The sequence below is a fragment of the Geospiza fortis genome, unplaced genomic scaffold (genome assembly GCF_000277835.1).
Source record: "Geospiza fortis unplaced genomic scaffold, GeoFor_1.0 scaffold719, whole genome shotgun sequence".
Lineage (NCBI taxonomy): Eukaryota > Metazoa > Chordata > Aves > Passeriformes > Thraupidae > Geospiza > Geospiza fortis.
In genome coordinates, this window is record NW_005054451.1 from 1,293,027 (window position 1) to 1,310,626 (window position 17,600).

At 35.6% G+C, this 17,600-nt stretch overlaps 1 protein-coding gene across 1 annotated transcript in view; it reads left to right on the forward strand.

The window, feature by feature from the left end:
- Positions 1–17,121, forward strand: part of RAB11FIP2 (RAB11 family interacting protein 2) — a 32,260-nt gene extending 15,139 nt beyond the window's left edge. Inside the window, exons 4-5 of the mRNA XM_005427731.2 lie at positions 8,873–8,918; positions 12,514–17,121. Coding sequence (XP_005427788.1) covers positions 8,873–8,918; positions 12,514–12,741 — 274 coding nt within the window. The 3' untranslated portion in view covers positions 12,742–17,121. The remainder of the gene's footprint in view (positions 1–8,872; positions 8,919–12,513) is intronic.
- Positions 17,122–17,600: the final 479 nt, after the last annotated feature.

The window sequence follows — 17,600 nt, forward strand, 5'->3', positions numbered from 1 at the left end:
CAAATTCAGTATGCAGAAAGCTTAGACAGGGAATTTAGATCTTTGGTTTGTTTCTTATTTACTCGACTTGCTATAAAGCTCTTTTGAATGAATCCCATTTCTGCAAGTAAACCAGGCAGTACTTTTTTATTAGGGTGTGTCCAAAATTAGTGTTCTGTTGTGGATCAGGTGTTTGCTTTGCAGGTGGATCTCTCACTTAACCCCACTTAGCTAAGCCTTGCTTTGAGTGATGGAACATCCTGAGCTGATGAAATCCCACTGGAGAATGTATTCTGGGAGCACACTGGAGCCATAAAACACCTATTCTGTGAGACCAGGCTGGGCATAGAGAAAAGTGGAGGGGAAAAACCCAACCCATAGCATCCCTCCCTCAAAAAAAAATCCACCAAACCCAGCTCCTTCCTGTTTGTGCTGTGACTGTCACGTTCTCAGTGCTGGTGAAGCCACATCTGTAACCTTAGGGGGAAGCTTTTCAGTGACTTTGGTGAACTTTGGGTCAGGCTTAAGTCCATCCTAATTAATTGTGGTTGGTAATGTTGAGTGAGCAGTAACAATGTGGAGGACAGCAGCTCATGACATCAGCTGGGTGAGCTGCTGAATAGCCCATCACCAGCTCATCCTGCAGTGCTTGGCTGGCTGCATGCTCTGTCACTAATTACTCCTGCTTACTAATTAAACAAATGAAGATAAGTACATCTTCCACGTGTTGCTCGGCTGCTGATCCAAGAATTATAGAAGTGGTTCAGCAACGTTTGTAGGATTTTTTTTTTCCAAAAGCAAGAATGCCGGGAATATTTGAAAATTATTTTTTATTGCTATTATTTATTATTGTTGTTTCAAGAAGGTTTCAGAAGTATTTTGGAAAAGAAAAACAAAAACCCGTTTGGTTTGTATTGACAGGAAATCACAAAATATGGACCCCTAATTTCTATTAAGGCTAAATCTGTAAAATAGGGATGACACTTTACCTCCTGCAAATGCTGAGTGGATAAATAGTATTTTTAAAGTGTTTGTATAGATATGATGTAGCAGTGTTGCATAAGTGTTAAGATTGGGGTTTCCATTGTCTGTTCTAGCAATAGTAGAGATATTTATGACCTGATTTCTTGACAATTTAAAAATGCAGGAGTCTCATAATGAAACAAAAAATGCTGGTTTTGCAAATACTACAAAATCTGTTCGTTTCAGAGGTTTTGTATCATACAGCCAATGAAGAATTTGTAAGCAAACAATGTCTAGTGCTCTTAGCCAGCATTTACCAATAATGATTTTGGTTTTGTACTTCTTAATGCACTATTTTGAAACTTTTACCCAATATTGCCTTAAATTGCACTCATTCTTACAATTACTGCTATTGTGGTTCTCAGGAGGTTAATTTGCAGTCAGAAGCCACGTGGCTTTTGTCTTGAACACAGTTAAAGAAACTGAGGGTGCTCCTGGAAAACAAAGATTGTTTTGTGCCATAACCAAAGCTTGTGCATCGTTTTCTGAAATTGTTTTTGTTTAGGAAAATACATGACACCACACTACAGGCTAATAAACTGATGTGAAAATTTCTCAATTTACACCACTTGACAAGTGCTAAAAGAAAAGCATCTTTAATTTTAATGTGTTATTAGGACCTTTTTAGAGAGATTGTACAAGTTATTAACAAGGTCCTCTGAGACAGGAGACGGGTAATTAACAAGACCTACAGAAAGGGAGTTTAGGTAATTAACAAGATCTCAGGCACTGGACACAGGGAGACAAATAGTGCAATATTTAAAGCTGACAGGTTGTTACTAGTCAGATCAAATTCCAGATCTGGGAAACTGGATTGGTCAGTGTTTGGGAGCTTTCTACTAAATATTATATATATATATATAATATATACACATACACAAATAATGTCTGTGTCTGTATATACACATATATGTATACAAGAAAGAGGCATTAAAAAAATCCCTTCTAAAGCAGCATTTCCTTGACCTAACTATTGTTATACTTCATAGAAAAGAAGATAAAGCTTGTGTCTACATACAGATTACACTTTATCTCAATTTCTGACAATAAGTGTGTTACATTCTTAGCAATGTGGAAGATGGAATAGTGGAGGAGAAAGGAACTTGTGTCTTACTAGAATTCACTGTAACAATTACATAATGCTCATATTTATAATATTAATCACTGGTGAATTGGGGCATAAATTACGAAAATATTACTTAATTTTTCTTTTCTATTTTCTTACTGTTTCAGCAGTTTTTCAAATTTGCAACTCAAAAAGAAAACAGCAGCCCAATCCTTCAACTCTTTTGCGTCTTTCTGCTTGTAGTTTCTGAATGTGGTGATTTTCTTCAGCCTCTCTCCCACCTTCATCACAGTGGCTGTTAGAGCTGCCTGTCTCCTCGATGTCACATGTTCCAAACAGATCAGGGACTGCAGTTTTGTTATTCCCAGTGGAGGCAATGTTTGAAATAAGCAATGTCTCTGCATTTTGATATGGCCATTATTAGATTTGTTAAAAAACAAGTGAGGTGCCATGAAAACAGGAGGGTTTTGATAACAGCGATGTGTTTGGATCATATTAAATTGTTAAGTCTGAAGAACAGCTGATGTCTGTAACATTTTGAATGTGTGATGGTCGGTGGTTACAGAAGCTTTTGCAACATCCTGGTGTTCCTCTGGGTTCCTGCTTCTCACTTGAGCTGTGACAGTAGAGCAGGTGCCAGTCTCGAGTGAGCTGAAGAAGTTCTAAAGTAGAACCTGTTATGCCAAACCGCAGTGAGGGTGAGTTATTAGTGCAATAACTTCAGCATAATCAAAGTCACTGTTAAGTGGTTTCAGTCTTGTAGAGTTACTGGCAACAGCTCCATTGGAATGAACCCCAAAAGTTGCCTGATGAGAGCAAAGGATTGTAGTGGCTGTGTATTTTTCTGCCAAATAGGAAATTCAGTGTACAATGCAATTTGCTCTGCTTTTCACATGCCTTTTTCAGAAATGTTGCTCTCTAGATATTGCTGTGCTTGCTAAAGCAATAAGGTCTGTTAAGACATTTTAGCACATTTATTTCTTGGTTAGTAAAAAAATGACATCAGGTGAACTATGGTATTTTCAAAATTTTGTTTCCTCTGTCCGTGTTAAGAGGTCTTATTTTAAGAACAGTGTACTTCTGCATTGCTTTTCTTGGCATGAATAATTTTTTTCAGTTCTCTACTGAAATTTGACTAGACTTTAGTCACATGTGATCTACAGTCTAGGTAGAATATTGGTGGACTATGACAGTGCTTTAATTGTACTCTAGACCATTAATATTTGTTAATTCAGTGCGGTAAAGCTGTCAGTGGAACATTATTTCAACAAGAGAAATACATTGCTGGTACATGAGAGGTAAAGAGAAATTACAAAACAAGCAGAAGTCCTGCAGAGATTCTTAGTCTGTCCTGCCAGGACTGTTATCATCTGATTTCAAAGATCACTGCATGTGGTAAGAGAATAATGAAATCTTTTGCAAAGCTCCTACAAAGCAGTGGTCACAGCATTTGGGACATGACTAAGGTGGGCTGGAGCAATCAACTCTTTGAGGGATATTGTAGAAATACTTGGTATTAATCTTGGCTTTTGCAGACTCCTCACCAGCAATCAGTCACTCCTAATGAGTTGACTGTTTTAGGAATACTGTTAGGAAAGTTCATCCTGCTGGCTGCATGACAAGATTTTTTCAAGCTTTCAGTGTCTCTTGGTGCACATTAGGGCATGTGAAATCTTTTTTGAGAGGATGCATGAGGCATATTATCTTTCCCAAGGGAAAATGCTCTGCCTGTTCTATTTCATTTTAAAAAAGAATAATTTGTTCTATTGTTTCTTTATTAATAAATGCAGAAACTATGTAAAAACAATCCACTTTTTTTCTATTTCATTATAAGAACTAAGGATTAGTTCTACTCTTTCAATAATTCAAAAATGGAACTGTAAGTTTCAGTGTAAAATATAATTTTAGGATTGTTTGATTTGTTTGTTTGTTGTTGACTTAGAGATCTCTAATAATAGGGTCTTCCAGTGGAGATCCTGGCACAACTTTTAGTCTAACAGCTCTTTAGTGGTCTCTTGAGAAAAAAATTTATTTGCTATAGCACAACTCCTAGTAGAAGGAGAAATATTTATATACTTAGAATTCTAACTAATCAAGAAAAGGTAGTGAGAGCCACAAAACCTGATCCTCTTTTTGTGTCCTCGTGGGGTTACCCAAGCTCCAAAAGGCCACAGGACATGGCTTGACAGCAGAGAAATTTATACAGTGAAGTGTGTTAAGTGATGTTCCCCAGAATCTAATTGCAAAATAGATGGTAATATGCTTTTTCTGTACTTGTTTTGCTGCCAGACAAGACAGTCATTCCTTCTCACAACATAAAGTGAGCTCTGCATTGCCAGGCACAGCAGGCTGATATTCTATGGAAGGCTAAGTTTCTGAATTTCATTAACTGTATCTGATTTTATTCATTTCTTTTGGTTTTGCTTTTCTTTTTTTATTTCCTTGTGCAATAGCAATAACCTAAATGGCATCCTAGTGTTTCAAGCTTTTGATATATGTTGTGAGAATCCAAAGAAAAATGCATAAACACTGTAGTCAGAATCAGTCCAAAAAACCAAGAAGTAGGATAGGAATAGGAGTTTGAGCTGTAGTGAAAAATTAACCTTTGCTAATTACCTGTATGTAGACATTCCATATTAAAGGAAAGAAACTGAAAGCTCACACTTAGCTCATTGGTATAATAGATATTTTACAGAATGTTAAGTTAACATAAATTTTAATACTTTGAATAGTAATGATTAATTTAAATATCCTAATTTTAATTTCTAATAGTATACACTACTATTAGATTAGTTACTACTATCATGTAACTAATAGGAATAGCAAAAGGTAAGTAAAAAGCTTTTGGTCCTTAAGAAAATACTCTTTCCATGGAGCAAATGTAGGAGTCTGATTCCCATTCATTATGTTGTCAGACTAAATGGCACTAAAATGCTTAAATCAGTTATAGGAAAGATTTGATGAAGATTGTTTTAATCTCTAGGCATTCAGAAGCTAAATATTTATGCAGCCACTAGACCTGATGTTTGAATTTTTAACTACCATTAAATTTCAATAGACAAAGTTGTAAGATGCAGCCATAAACCTGAGCTTATGACACATCCTGAACTCAACTCCACTGTATTCTTCCTATACAAACTGTTAATTATCAACATGCAATGGAAGTATTTAGTTACCATAAAAAAGTGTTATCAAAAAAAAAGTTGCAATTAGTTCTAATGAAATGTTTTTAAATAGAGAAAATAACAATAAAGTACAAAATAACATGCTTGCTATGATTATGAAATAGCAATCCAGACCACTCTGCAGAATCAGCCCTGCATTATGTCTGTCTCCATTATTAGTTTATATTATTTTTATTTCTCATCACTTTCTCCCCTCAGGAGCAGGACAATAGAAAAGGGTTCTCAGCTCAGATGAGCTAAAATTGAAATCTAAGCCAATAAAACCCCAGAAATTCAAACAAACTTTACTATTCAAGAAAAATGTAAAAAGAAAGTTATGTCCAAAGCTATAAAATAGTATGGAACAATAAAATAATGGATATGATTTAATCTGGTAAAAATGTCTGTTATATGAAGTAACTGTCAAGGACACTAATTGAATTCCCAGCTGAGTGAAATGGGGGACAGGACTGATTGTGCTGGGTTGGAGAAGTCTGTTCTGCCTAGAGAAGGGTAGGGGGGATGTGCAAGTTGGGGGCTCAGGGTCACTTCCATGATCCTACTGCAGCTGATTTTTAACCTGTGCTGGCAGGATTTACCTGCCTGTTAGTAGCTCCTGTCTTGAAGGTGGTCTGAGGGAATGAAAATTTATTACTTGTAAGAGAAAAACTGTTAAAAATCAGTATGAGGCATCACCTGAAGGCACATGAAAAGTCCATTTGTTAGAAAAGAAATACCTTTTTTACTTGCAAACTGAGCAAATTTTGTTTGGGTATAATTGACAAACAATAATTATTGCATCCCACAGTGCCAGTTTTTCACAATCGCTGTTCACAGTAAGCCTCTCACTCAAAAAAACCCTGCAGAAATCCAAAAAGATACTTTTTTTCCCAAGCTGTGAACATGGGAACTTCTTCCATAGCAGGAGTTCCCTGCCAGTTTATCGAACTCTGGGAAAAAAACCCAGAGTCTGGATTATAACTAATACTATCACTATGAACTGTGAGTGTAACACAGGAGAAAACAGTGTTATTTTTTATAATTGTTCAGATCAATGATTTCAGAATGCTTTTAGGCTGCTCAGAGGAAGCTTGTGCTGCTTGTACAGCATGGGCTGCAGTCCTAGAGGCCTATTTTATACAATTATTGCCAGTAATTGAGTGAGGTGGTAACTTTAGGGGTCTATTATTGTGATGAAATTTAAATTAAAAAATAAATGCTCTTGTGAATTTCAATACACCAAACAGACAACTCCACCAACTGTTTGCATTCATAATTGTATAGGATGTTCTTTTGAGGTGTTACCTGCCCCTCAGACAGTGAAATAGGGGTGCAGTGCTGGGAGTCTGCATCTGCTCACACTCACCTCGGGCTGGGGCACTGGCAGGAAACTTCGCAGGGCTCAGCAAGGCTGACGAGCTCCCACCTTACTTAGCAGACACTTTGATTTAGAAAAATGTTATTATATTCAATCTCAGCACCTGCTTCTTCCTCAAAAAGCAGTATATTTTCTATGAATCTCCTTAAAGTATGAGTAAGAGCCCTCGTAGCATTTGGGTTTTTATTGGGGAATATTTTAATAGCTTTTCTTTTTCTTTTTTTTTTTTGCAAGTGTACTCAAATTTCTTCTTGCAAAACACACAGATGTTCTCTTTTGAAATTGCAGTTATGATGTCCACAATTTTGCAGAAATTATTGCAGGTTTTTTACTGCTTAAAAAAAACCCAAACAACTAGTCCATATTGCCAGTGATTTATAGTCCTAATTTTGAAATGCAGCTTCTCAGAACTGCTGCTTTCATTTTAAGCTACCACTACAAAAAAGAGTCCCAGAACTTATTTCACAGAAACTCAAAAGTCATTCAAGGCAGTGAAAGATCCTGCTTTTTTAACCTTTCAGAAAGCCCCCCAGTTGAGCAGTCAGGCTGCATTATTCTATATCTTGTCTAACATGAGGAAACAGTCCCAAAAGAAAGATATCCCAAATTAACGCCACACTTCGTTAAATAGAGACATTCTTGGTTTTCACCGAGCTAATTCGATCCAGTTCAGTTAACTCATTTTTTTTGTGCTGGGATCACGGAAGGCAGCCATGAATGGAGCGAGTTCATCATGTGTTTGACACATCAGAGTGGGGCTGAAAGGAGGCTGGGAGGGAGGGACCCTGCCTTTGGCTGGGCAGACAATGCCCCGTGAAAAAGGCTCCTCATTCAAAAGGGGTCTCAGCAAACGGGGCAGGCTGCTGGGGATCACTGTTACACACAGGTAGAATGGGAATTAGCCAGGCTTAGTGACATCTCTGGGTGTCTGCTTGGGACTATTCCTTTAATCCAGTCTCTGTCAAATACCCTCAGATGGTTTACAGGATTTCTGTGTGAGCAAAAGTTTGCCTGCTTTGGAAATTAAAAATCGTGTACAGACTAAAAAAAAAAAGTAAAAAAAAGAGATTAAAAAAATATTTACAGAAAAATATCATCATTCATATTTTTTGTATTTTAGTTCATAAATTTATATATATGTGTAAAATATATATATTTAACATATTTTAGTTCACAAATTTATATATACAAATATATTTTACATCGTTTTAGTTCATAAATTTTTTGCCCTTCCACTTTTACACTGTAAAATATGTGGTTTATAAATTCAGATAACAGAATGGTGAGCAGTCACAAAATACATGTTCCTAATACAAAAAAATCTTCACAGTTAAAAAAAAAATATATGTATATATATGTTTTTGTAGCTCTCAGTCACACATCACTCTCAAAGGCAGTACATGCAGTCTAACAGAACAGATTCTGTGCTCGAAAGAATGTGCCTGCTGTGGTGCTACCAAGTAAATAATATTTGTGAGCCATATCCAGATTCTGAACACATTTTTGGAGAATGATTTATCTCCAGACCTGCTGTAGCAAGTACATAAGAACACAGCATCACTGATTTTTGAAGATACTTGCTAATAATTACACCAGGCTGTGTGGACAGTTTCTTAAACCTGGCATTTAGGCAGTGGCTCTTTTTATCAGTATCAACAACCTTATGAAAGAGCTTTCCTTTCTGGATATGCAGTATAATCACTAGGTTTATAAAATAATAGATTATTTACTGAATTTTAAGTACAAAATAAATGTAGCTGACAGAAGATGGCTTTTTGGCCCTAAGCTGGTGATCTCACTGGAATTTCTGCAGGAACTTTGTCCTGTAGGAGCTGCCATGAAAGCTGGGAATACGTGTTAGTCTATAGGGTTTGATTGTTGGTTTTTGTCAATCTCATCCCAGGGACCTCTTTCTAGGATATTTCATTTAAAGTAGCACTCCATGCTTAGAAGCTCAAGCTAAGTCTAGAGATAAGAGGAGAGATAAGGAAGCCGAATCCATAATTGCCTTTCTTGCATTTCTTAATTAGCTATTCAAATTTGATGACAAAACTAATACGAAAAATACAAAGAATTGTGAACAAAGAATATATTCAAATTTCCTTTAATTTCTAATGTTTTATTTTCCTAAGTTTAACAAATCAAGAAAATAAACCATATTAAATACTTTGTGTGTCCAATTTAGTACTGTGTTCTAGCAGATGTTTTGGTCAAAGAAGTGTGCCCTGCTAATATTTGTTTGGTATGGTTTTTTCCCCACAGTTTTAGTGTGAATCCTTCTGGCTCTGAGGATCTCAGGAAAAAAACGGTGAGTTATGAAATGTTATGGAAAGCCATCAGTAAATCCCAGCTAATTAATACTTGTGTAAGCTTATAAGCTTTTGTTCTTTTTTAACCTCTTAAATGGAAATGTTGGGGTTTTTCTTTTTCTTTTGACATATCCAGAAAACTTAAGTAGAAAAGCATGGGCTTAATGTAAATTTGGAAATAAAGAAGAGTTTTGCACTCAATATGGAGTTTAGCTGTGACATCATGAAGAAGGAAATATTTAGTTCTTTGCACAAAACGTAAAAAAACCCCAAAACCTGAATTTAGGAGTGGTTTAGATGACTCTAGAGAAGTAATGGTCAGGTTAGGAACTCTGTATTAGGCAGTGATTTATTCATTGACCAGACAGGAGCTTACTATCACTATAATCAGAGACTTGAGGACAGTCTCTAGAAGGCAGATCAAAATTAAAATTATAACCTGATATATTGTAGGATTAATAATACACATAATAAATGAACAGATGAAAACACTAAAAAATAGAAATACTAGAATATAGTACTAAAATGCTCTTTTTTTCTAAAAGCACTGAGAATAAATTGTGTACTAAGAAAAACCAAAAAATAATTCACAGATTGCCTGGACAGTGCCTTTGTTTGAAGAAAAATGTGGTCTTACTAGAATTTGTTCTGTGAATAGATGACATCTTTAAAAGTGGGTTTGTTTTCAATCTCTAAAATATATAGAAAACAAGTTTCACAAGCAAATATGACTTTGTACTGTTTGTTTTCTGCTGGTTTATGTAAATGATTTGTAATAACATTTGATGTTATTGTAAATGCCCAAGTTTTTATAATGTAAGTAGCTGGTGGGAGATGTCAGAGTATTTGAAGGCTGCCTTTGATCAGATAGTAAACTGAATTCTACCAGGCAGTTACTTAATCTCTGACAAAAAGAGACATCAAAAAATTGATTTAACTTAGCAGCCATTGTCTGTAAAGTAACCATAATTACAGTTTCTATGTGCTTGCAAATGTACTACTGCAAATCATGTAATTTATTGCTGGTAAAAGCATTGGTTTAATTCTTTTAAGAAATAAGATGTGGATTGTTTTATTTAAAGGATTTAAAGGTGATAAAAGAAATCCTTGATGATTTTTCTTTTGGAATACCAGCCACCCTAAATGTCTGTTATAGGATTATGAGGTGGTGCTCATTTAATGCAAAATACAAATTAGGTGGGGAAGAAACTCTATCTCAACCATAGTTTTGAATGAAACCATTTGAATTTCCTTTTAAATATTCAGGATTGCTTTCTAAGGTGTTTGAAGTAATTTATTATTAGATTCTGTAATATTAGCCCTCACCAAGTTATTACATTTCTTCCTTGTGCACATTATTTAGTAATTATGTTTGTATGTCTTCTCCTCTGATGCCAACACCTGTCTCTGAAAGCAGTGTTTAAATGGGAGCAGTAGCCAGTTGAAAGGGCAGCATGAGCTCTTTAAGGCCTAATTAAGAACTGAAAGGAAGATGAAGTAAGTAGGACAAAAGATGTGAAAGTAGCTTAGATGACATTCCCAGAGTGGAATTCCTCATTAGAACAATGAGGAGATGATCAGGGATTGCCAGGCCTTCATTTTATCAGTCATTTCCTGTGGCTGGCAGTGTGTACCCCAACAAGGTTTTGTAGCTGAGACAATCATTCTTTGCATGGCTTGTTTAGAATCTTTTATTTTTCCCTTAATAATTCATTGTAAGATTATTCTTATGCATTAAAACTGTGGTGTCTATTTTTGTAAAGAAATAAGTGTTCCTTATACGTTTAAATATTACCTACTGGCTCAAGCTGAACATACCAAATCTTCTTAATTTTAACAATATTAATTTCTAAATGCTAGCATACTTCTGCTAGAATTTTCTTGCATAATTAAGACATGTATGTAGCATGTGCATGATAAAGCATCTTTAAGGCATATATATTACACACAATTTTCCAGTAAACTTGATTGCATAATTAAAGTCATCATTGCACCTTAATTCCTGTTCCTTTGCCAAATCAGAAAATTAGGCAAACCCTATATTTCAGGCATATAAGTGTTAATGGTGTTTTCTCCAGTATGTACAAAAATTTAGTAGAGAGAATAAAATTTAATAAAGAGAAAGTTTTATTTCCTTCTTGTAGAAGAAAATGCACTAAGAATATGACCACAAAGTGAAGTTACTTTCTCTTCTATACTTGTTGAAAATGGACTGCTAACCAATTTATAAATTTCATCAGGTTAGCCATTTTAATAAAGTGGCAGTTACTGATTACTTACAATCCCTTAACTTGGTACATTTAAAATATTGAATATGCATCCATAAATGTGACATTTAATGTCTCAAGTGCAGGGAGAAACCCTTAAAAGCATATTTTTGAGAGCTACTGTTAGAGTTTAATTGATGGAGAGAGGCTGATCTGTCACACTTCAGCCTGTTTGCAGGGCACCATCACTTTTAATTAGGTTCCTTTGAAAACTTTGGCCAGCTGCATATTTTAATGGGTCGACATGTGCCAATGTGCAAATACGGAGCTGTATGGAAAGAAAAGAATGGGGCATGGAAAAGGAATGAGTATGACTGTTATGTGGTGTGCTTCTTAGCTGTGCAAGCTTTATAATTTTTAATGGCATGCTTCTACTGTAAACAAAGTCTGTCTAGTGTGCCCTGTTAGAAGTGCAGGACTTTGTAGGTTCCATATCTTCTAAATGTTTTCATTTCGGAATGAGATGAAGCATACTGCTTAACATGTCTAACAGTGCTGATACTTGTATAAACCAACACACAAGAAGACATTCAAGTTTACAGTCTTTAGGATTACATGTTGTCCTTTTTAAGATGACTAATTTGTTCATCTCTAATATCTGCACTTACTGAGTCATCAGAAATCATTGCAGAAACAATTCTGTTTTCCCTACTGCTTAATTCTGGGCCTCTCCTGCTCCTGCTTTAAAGCAAGCAAGGTCTTTTATAAGTACACATTTATTTCTGCCTTAAGTGCTCTGGTGCAAGTAAGATGTAACCTTTTGCCTTCACCTGCAATTTAAAATTGAAAGTTTTATTATGTGATTCAGAAGCCAAGGTCTGGAGAACCACTGGTGACTACAAATATGAATGTGAAAGACAGATGAGGGCTGATGTCATGTAGAGCTGAGTAAATGCTTTGCTGTGATGCTCTCCAGAGGAAAATACTCAGAGAAGTTACAGTAGGAATTGAATTCTCAGGGCTCTTCTCTTTTTATTCCATAATTAAGGGGGTTGGTTTCCCAAAATGGACCTGCCAGCTGTTGTTGTGCTCATTGCTCATATGGTCACTAACTCTGACACACTGTCTATGTGTCCACCTCACTGAGATTTTTTTCTGAGATGACAGAGTGGGAAATGTTCATCCAGCTGGGCAGCCCATCTCCAGTTGTCTGCTCCAGTGGGGGTGCTGGAGGGAAAAGCACTGCAGCAAATAAAGGTATTGCTAAAAAAATCGCTTTTCACGTAAAGAGATGCACATGAGAAACAGAAAAAGCAATAACCAATGAATTTTCTGGAGACACTGAACTGCTTAATGAAATCTGGTGTTTTTCCACACTTACCTGCAGGAAGGAAATCCTTTTGATGCCACTGCAGGATACCGAAACCTCACTTACGAGGAGGTCCTGCAGGAGCTGGTGAAACACAAGGAGCAGCTGAAGAAGAAGGACAGCCACATCCGTGAGCTGGAGGATTACATTGACAATCTGCTGGTGCGAGTGATGGAGGAGACCCCCAGTATTCTCAGAGTGCCATATGAACCCTCTCGGAAAGCTGGCAAATTTTCCAAAAGCTGAGATAGTGCTGCTTTCTGCTGAATGCATTAGTGGAAGGAGATCACACTTTCATATTTTGTCTTCTCTTCATTCCTTTTCTCCTAAGAAATTCCAGCAAAATGTGGAGGAGGGACAATGGCGTGGGTTTTTTTCCTTTTTTTTTAATCCAAACACTAGCAGGGGCTGCCAAAAGTTGTTTTATGTTAGATTACTTAGGTACCTTTTTTTTTTTTCTTTTTGAAAATACATTTAGGTACAGAATACTTAAAATAGAGTTAATGATACATAATAAATATGTCCATGCAGTTTATATAATAGCTTAGTGTTCACCATGTGGCAGTTTCAACAGAGAAGCCTGTGCTGTTATGAATGTTTTCTTGAATGATTATTGGTATTAGGCAAATATATTGTTCCTTTTTTTTACAGCATGCCATCAAGACCACTGTTTTCAATCCAGTGTAGTACTCTACTAAACCTAAGTGTGGTTTGGTTTGTTGCAATGGAATGTAGTCCTGCACATATTAGAGGAAAACAGTGATGCACAATCAATCCTTGCAGAGTAAATGCTGTATTCTATACAATGTGCTTTTTATATAACAATGTAAAAAATAAACCCCATGCCGTTTCTGTCATGGCACATGCTGGAACCAGTTATTTTACACTTAAATGCTGAATTTTGTGTATAATGAGTGAACTTTGGTAGTGAGCTCATGACATAAAGTTGTTTTGAGGATCTTTTTGTATGAAGTTACTGCATGCCTTTTCATGTGTTAAAAGTACTTTGAACAGTGTTCACAGAGTCAGAGGTACAACTAGAGAACTTGAGTATGGAATAAAGAAATGAATGCTTCTGTTCAGTCAAAGTCTACTGCCATGAAAATGTAGCAGAAATGGAGAAGCTGACTTTAAATAGACACGATAAATCAATTTAAGGTTGAATTTTACATGATATATGTGTCTTAACTTTTTTAATCTTATGACAACAAAGTATATGCCTTTAGAAATAGGCCATGTTGCTTAAACACATATAGAGTACTTAGGCTTTTCATTAAAAATGTCTGTATTCCATGTAAATAGTTCTAAAAGTCAGTTCTCACTGAGAAAAAATGAAAGAAGAATGTAGTAAATATCTTCCTGATAATTTAATAATTGTTTGTAAAATAATGTATGAAAAAGGTACCTGTTTTTCAGTGAATTGGAAAAATATAGTGATGAAGGTATAATGGGAAAATACTGTAGGAGAACCCTCAAAATATTAAGATGAATAGATTTTAATTTTAATTTCCTTAATAAGAGTCTTACTTGGACTTTCTGTTGCTGTGAAACAGTAAAATGTTATTTAAAACATGTACAGAGAATATTTTAGTTTGGATTTAAGATAATTGTCTTTTCCTCTCTTTCTGCACCTGATCTGTTGGGTTTTTTTCCAGCACCATGGCATGGCTGCTGCTGAGGTGACCAAAAAAGCTTGAAATTAAATTCCAATTTGTTGATGGTGTTGTTGTTGTAAAATATTTTAATACATTTTCATTTTTAAAACTGCAGAAATTGGTAATATTTTGAATACTTGTATGTGGAAGAGTTGAGAAAGTTCTGTCTGACTGCTTTTGATGTCATTAGTATTGTAGGATAGCACAGGAGTATTCTAGTTACAAAAAAAAACTTCTTTGTACAAATATTCTCAGATTTCATTTACTTATTTTTGGCTTTTTCTCCTTTATTTTCTTCTTTTATTTAGCAACTACCTCCCAATTCCTATTTAGCACTGTCCCTAAAATGTGTGCAGCCAGAGTTCCCAGCCCACCAGTGGGATCCCTTCGTGTGGATCCCTGTGCCTGGATGGATCCTGAGAGGCCCCAGCCCTGCCCAGTTGTAGAGCTCTGCATTTGTGTTTTGTAGTGCAGAAATCCATCCCACACCAGGCAGTCTTTCTTTTGTCAGCCTGAGGATGTATCAAGTTTGGTACCTCAGAAACCACGTGAATGTTCTTTGACCCGCTTAAGATCTCGATGACTGTAAATTTGTTGTAATATATTCAAAGTGCCAAAGGTCACGTACTAGTTCATGGTATGCTTGCTGATAGAAGTTGGGGTTTGCACTCAATTAGATTTTCATTTTCTAATTACACCAGGATGTGTTTCAGCTACTCAGTATTTCCATAAAAGTTCTTAAACATTTTCAAATGCTTGGCCGCAGCCAGTGGTTTTCTCCTGTTGTTGATGGGGAATTGTTCTGCAATAGTTTTGAATTCCACTCATTTTCAGCTAACTGGTATGAGACCATGTCTAGTATCCACAGTGCTTAAATCATCCTCACCAGTGAGGATTAACAACTGCACTAACCAGAGAATGTGCTCCAATGACTTCTCACATGCAAGCCAACTTATAATTATTAAAATGAAACTCTACTATATTTAGCACCTCTGAAATCACTTCTTTTAGAATGTAAATGTAGAATATCAAACTGCATAATTGACTAAAAGCAGATCATTTGACATATTTGCATACCAAGAACGATAAGCAGATTAAAGGTAGCGAAAAGATCAATTTTTGTGCATTAGTGAAGAAATCTAGTGAAGCTTTGAATGTGCTATCTAGTCTTTATCTGATCTCTGAGTGAATAAAAGCACCTTTTGTTTCTAACAATTTGTCAAGAAAGAGGAGAGAACAACAAATGCAATTTAGAAAAAGGTAAAGTTACTGAGAGGCAGAATGGGACATTAAAATTATGAAGATATTTTTATAGAGTTTATAGGTAAAAATACAGGCTACTTTTGGAGCAATTCTTGAAAGATTACATACACATCATTTTCTGCTTAGAAAGAAAATTTTAGCATTTTCCTATATTCTAAGATTATTTTTTAAAAGCATCTTTACCCCACATGTATTTTTTCAACCATGCAGCTTTCAAATGAAAACTTCTCATACAGAGTAATTTGTATGTTGAAAACAAAGGAAGTTCTGTTTTTCCCACAGGATAAAATCGTAGACTTTCTTGCAGATCATTTTAAACCCATAAAAACTTGCCACTTGTGGTCAGTCTTTCTTGCCCTTTAAAATATAGGGAAGAAAATTTTGAACATCTCCATATTACTTTGATATTTTTCTCCTAAATTAGCATAAGAGTTCATCCATGCATGCACTATATTTTGAAATTATCCTTTGAAACAGCTCTGCCATGTATTTTGCTTACTTAAAAGGACAAATATGAAGGCCATACTTTAATGTTGTAAGTCAGAAATGTAAACTTTCTGCCATTCAAGAAAGATGTTTAATATTTATGTATGTTACCTCTTGCTTCTGTATTTTAAGTTTAGCTTGGTTTTCCACCTCCTAATGAATGTAGCATTCTCTCTAGATTATAACTGCATTTATTGCTGTTGGCTCTGTGTCAAGAACTATTTGTAATTTTCCAGCTGTGGAAATGCTGCCTTGTATTTAGAAAGGTTTCATGATTTGGGGACCTGATGAAAATCATGCTCATTAGATACTAGTCTGCATTTCTTTCTGTACAGGATGCCCTTTCTTGGATGCATCTTCAAACAAACAGAACTGCTGTCTTAATGTGTTTACTGCTGCACTGGGGGTTTATTTATGCTTCCAGCTTTAAAGAAAGATTATTGTCCTACATCAAGTATGTAAAGTGAGCTGATGCTTTTCTGCTCTTTGTACCATCGCTGTTGTAGATATGATAGAGGTGTTAGCTGGGCTTTTACAATGGTGAATTTAGAGCATGTTGACTAACTTGCCCTTCTTTGAAGTACTTGCTGAAGGATTATAGCTTTGCTGTGTTCATGATGCTAGATTTAAGGGTCTGTCAGCACTTTCAGTCAGAAACCCTATTTTCAGGGATTTGTAACTTTAAAATTTCAATACAGTCACTGGAAGTATTTAATATGCAATAGGTAGCACTTTAATCTGTTTATGAAGGGGTTTGAGATTTGTTTCTGTTGAAAAGGTCACAGTCTCCTAATGCATGGTGGGCATTTGCTTTATCTTTTATAATTTCTACATTGAGGAAGCCACTGTATGTTACAAGTGGTCGAGCCATTCCTATTCATCTTAGAAGCTTCCAGATCTATTACAGTGTATTATAAAAAGCTGAAGATCCAGGTTATATAGGAAGTCTGTAAAAGATAGGATCTCTACTTATAACTTAAGGGTTTTATTTTGTCTTGTGTATCAATGGTAGTTTGTCTACATTTAATAATGGTACAGAATCATAACTATATGCACTTGTGAGAACTATAAACGTAGAATGCATGAAAAACTTTATTTTTGTTCCATTATTGCAACTTCAGATCCTTTAATTTGATGCAAATGTTATCTTAATATTTTAATTTGTTCATTAAATAAATATTGCATGTCTAACACTAATAAAGCACCACAATGCACTACTGCAGTATTTCTTGAATTGTGACATTAATCTGTGTTATGCAAAGCATGTGACTCCTAAACTCCATGATGTTAAGGCTCTCAGACCACAGAGAGGAGTATTTCCTTAGGGACAGTTCTAAATGAATATCCCAGATGTTTGCAGGGTAGCCATTGAGGGAAATCTCTTCAGAAATGTCCAGAATCTCGAATTAGTGAAAAAATGGTGCATTTTTAAATGTCCTAATCTGTATGTCTTTTTTAGTATGGTATCTGCAATCCCTTTAAATGCACTATTCTTCTGATGCCATGGCTGTGTAAATATTACCAGGCGATCTTTGGCACTGCAGGCCAGAGCAGCATTTAGCATGAGAACAAACACTGTGTAAATTCTGATATGGAAAACATGACACTGATTTCTCTTAATACTTGACAGAGTAAAAACCCAACCAGAATGACAGAAAACTGGAGCATCCTCCTCCATCACCCAGAAGTATTTTTTCAATG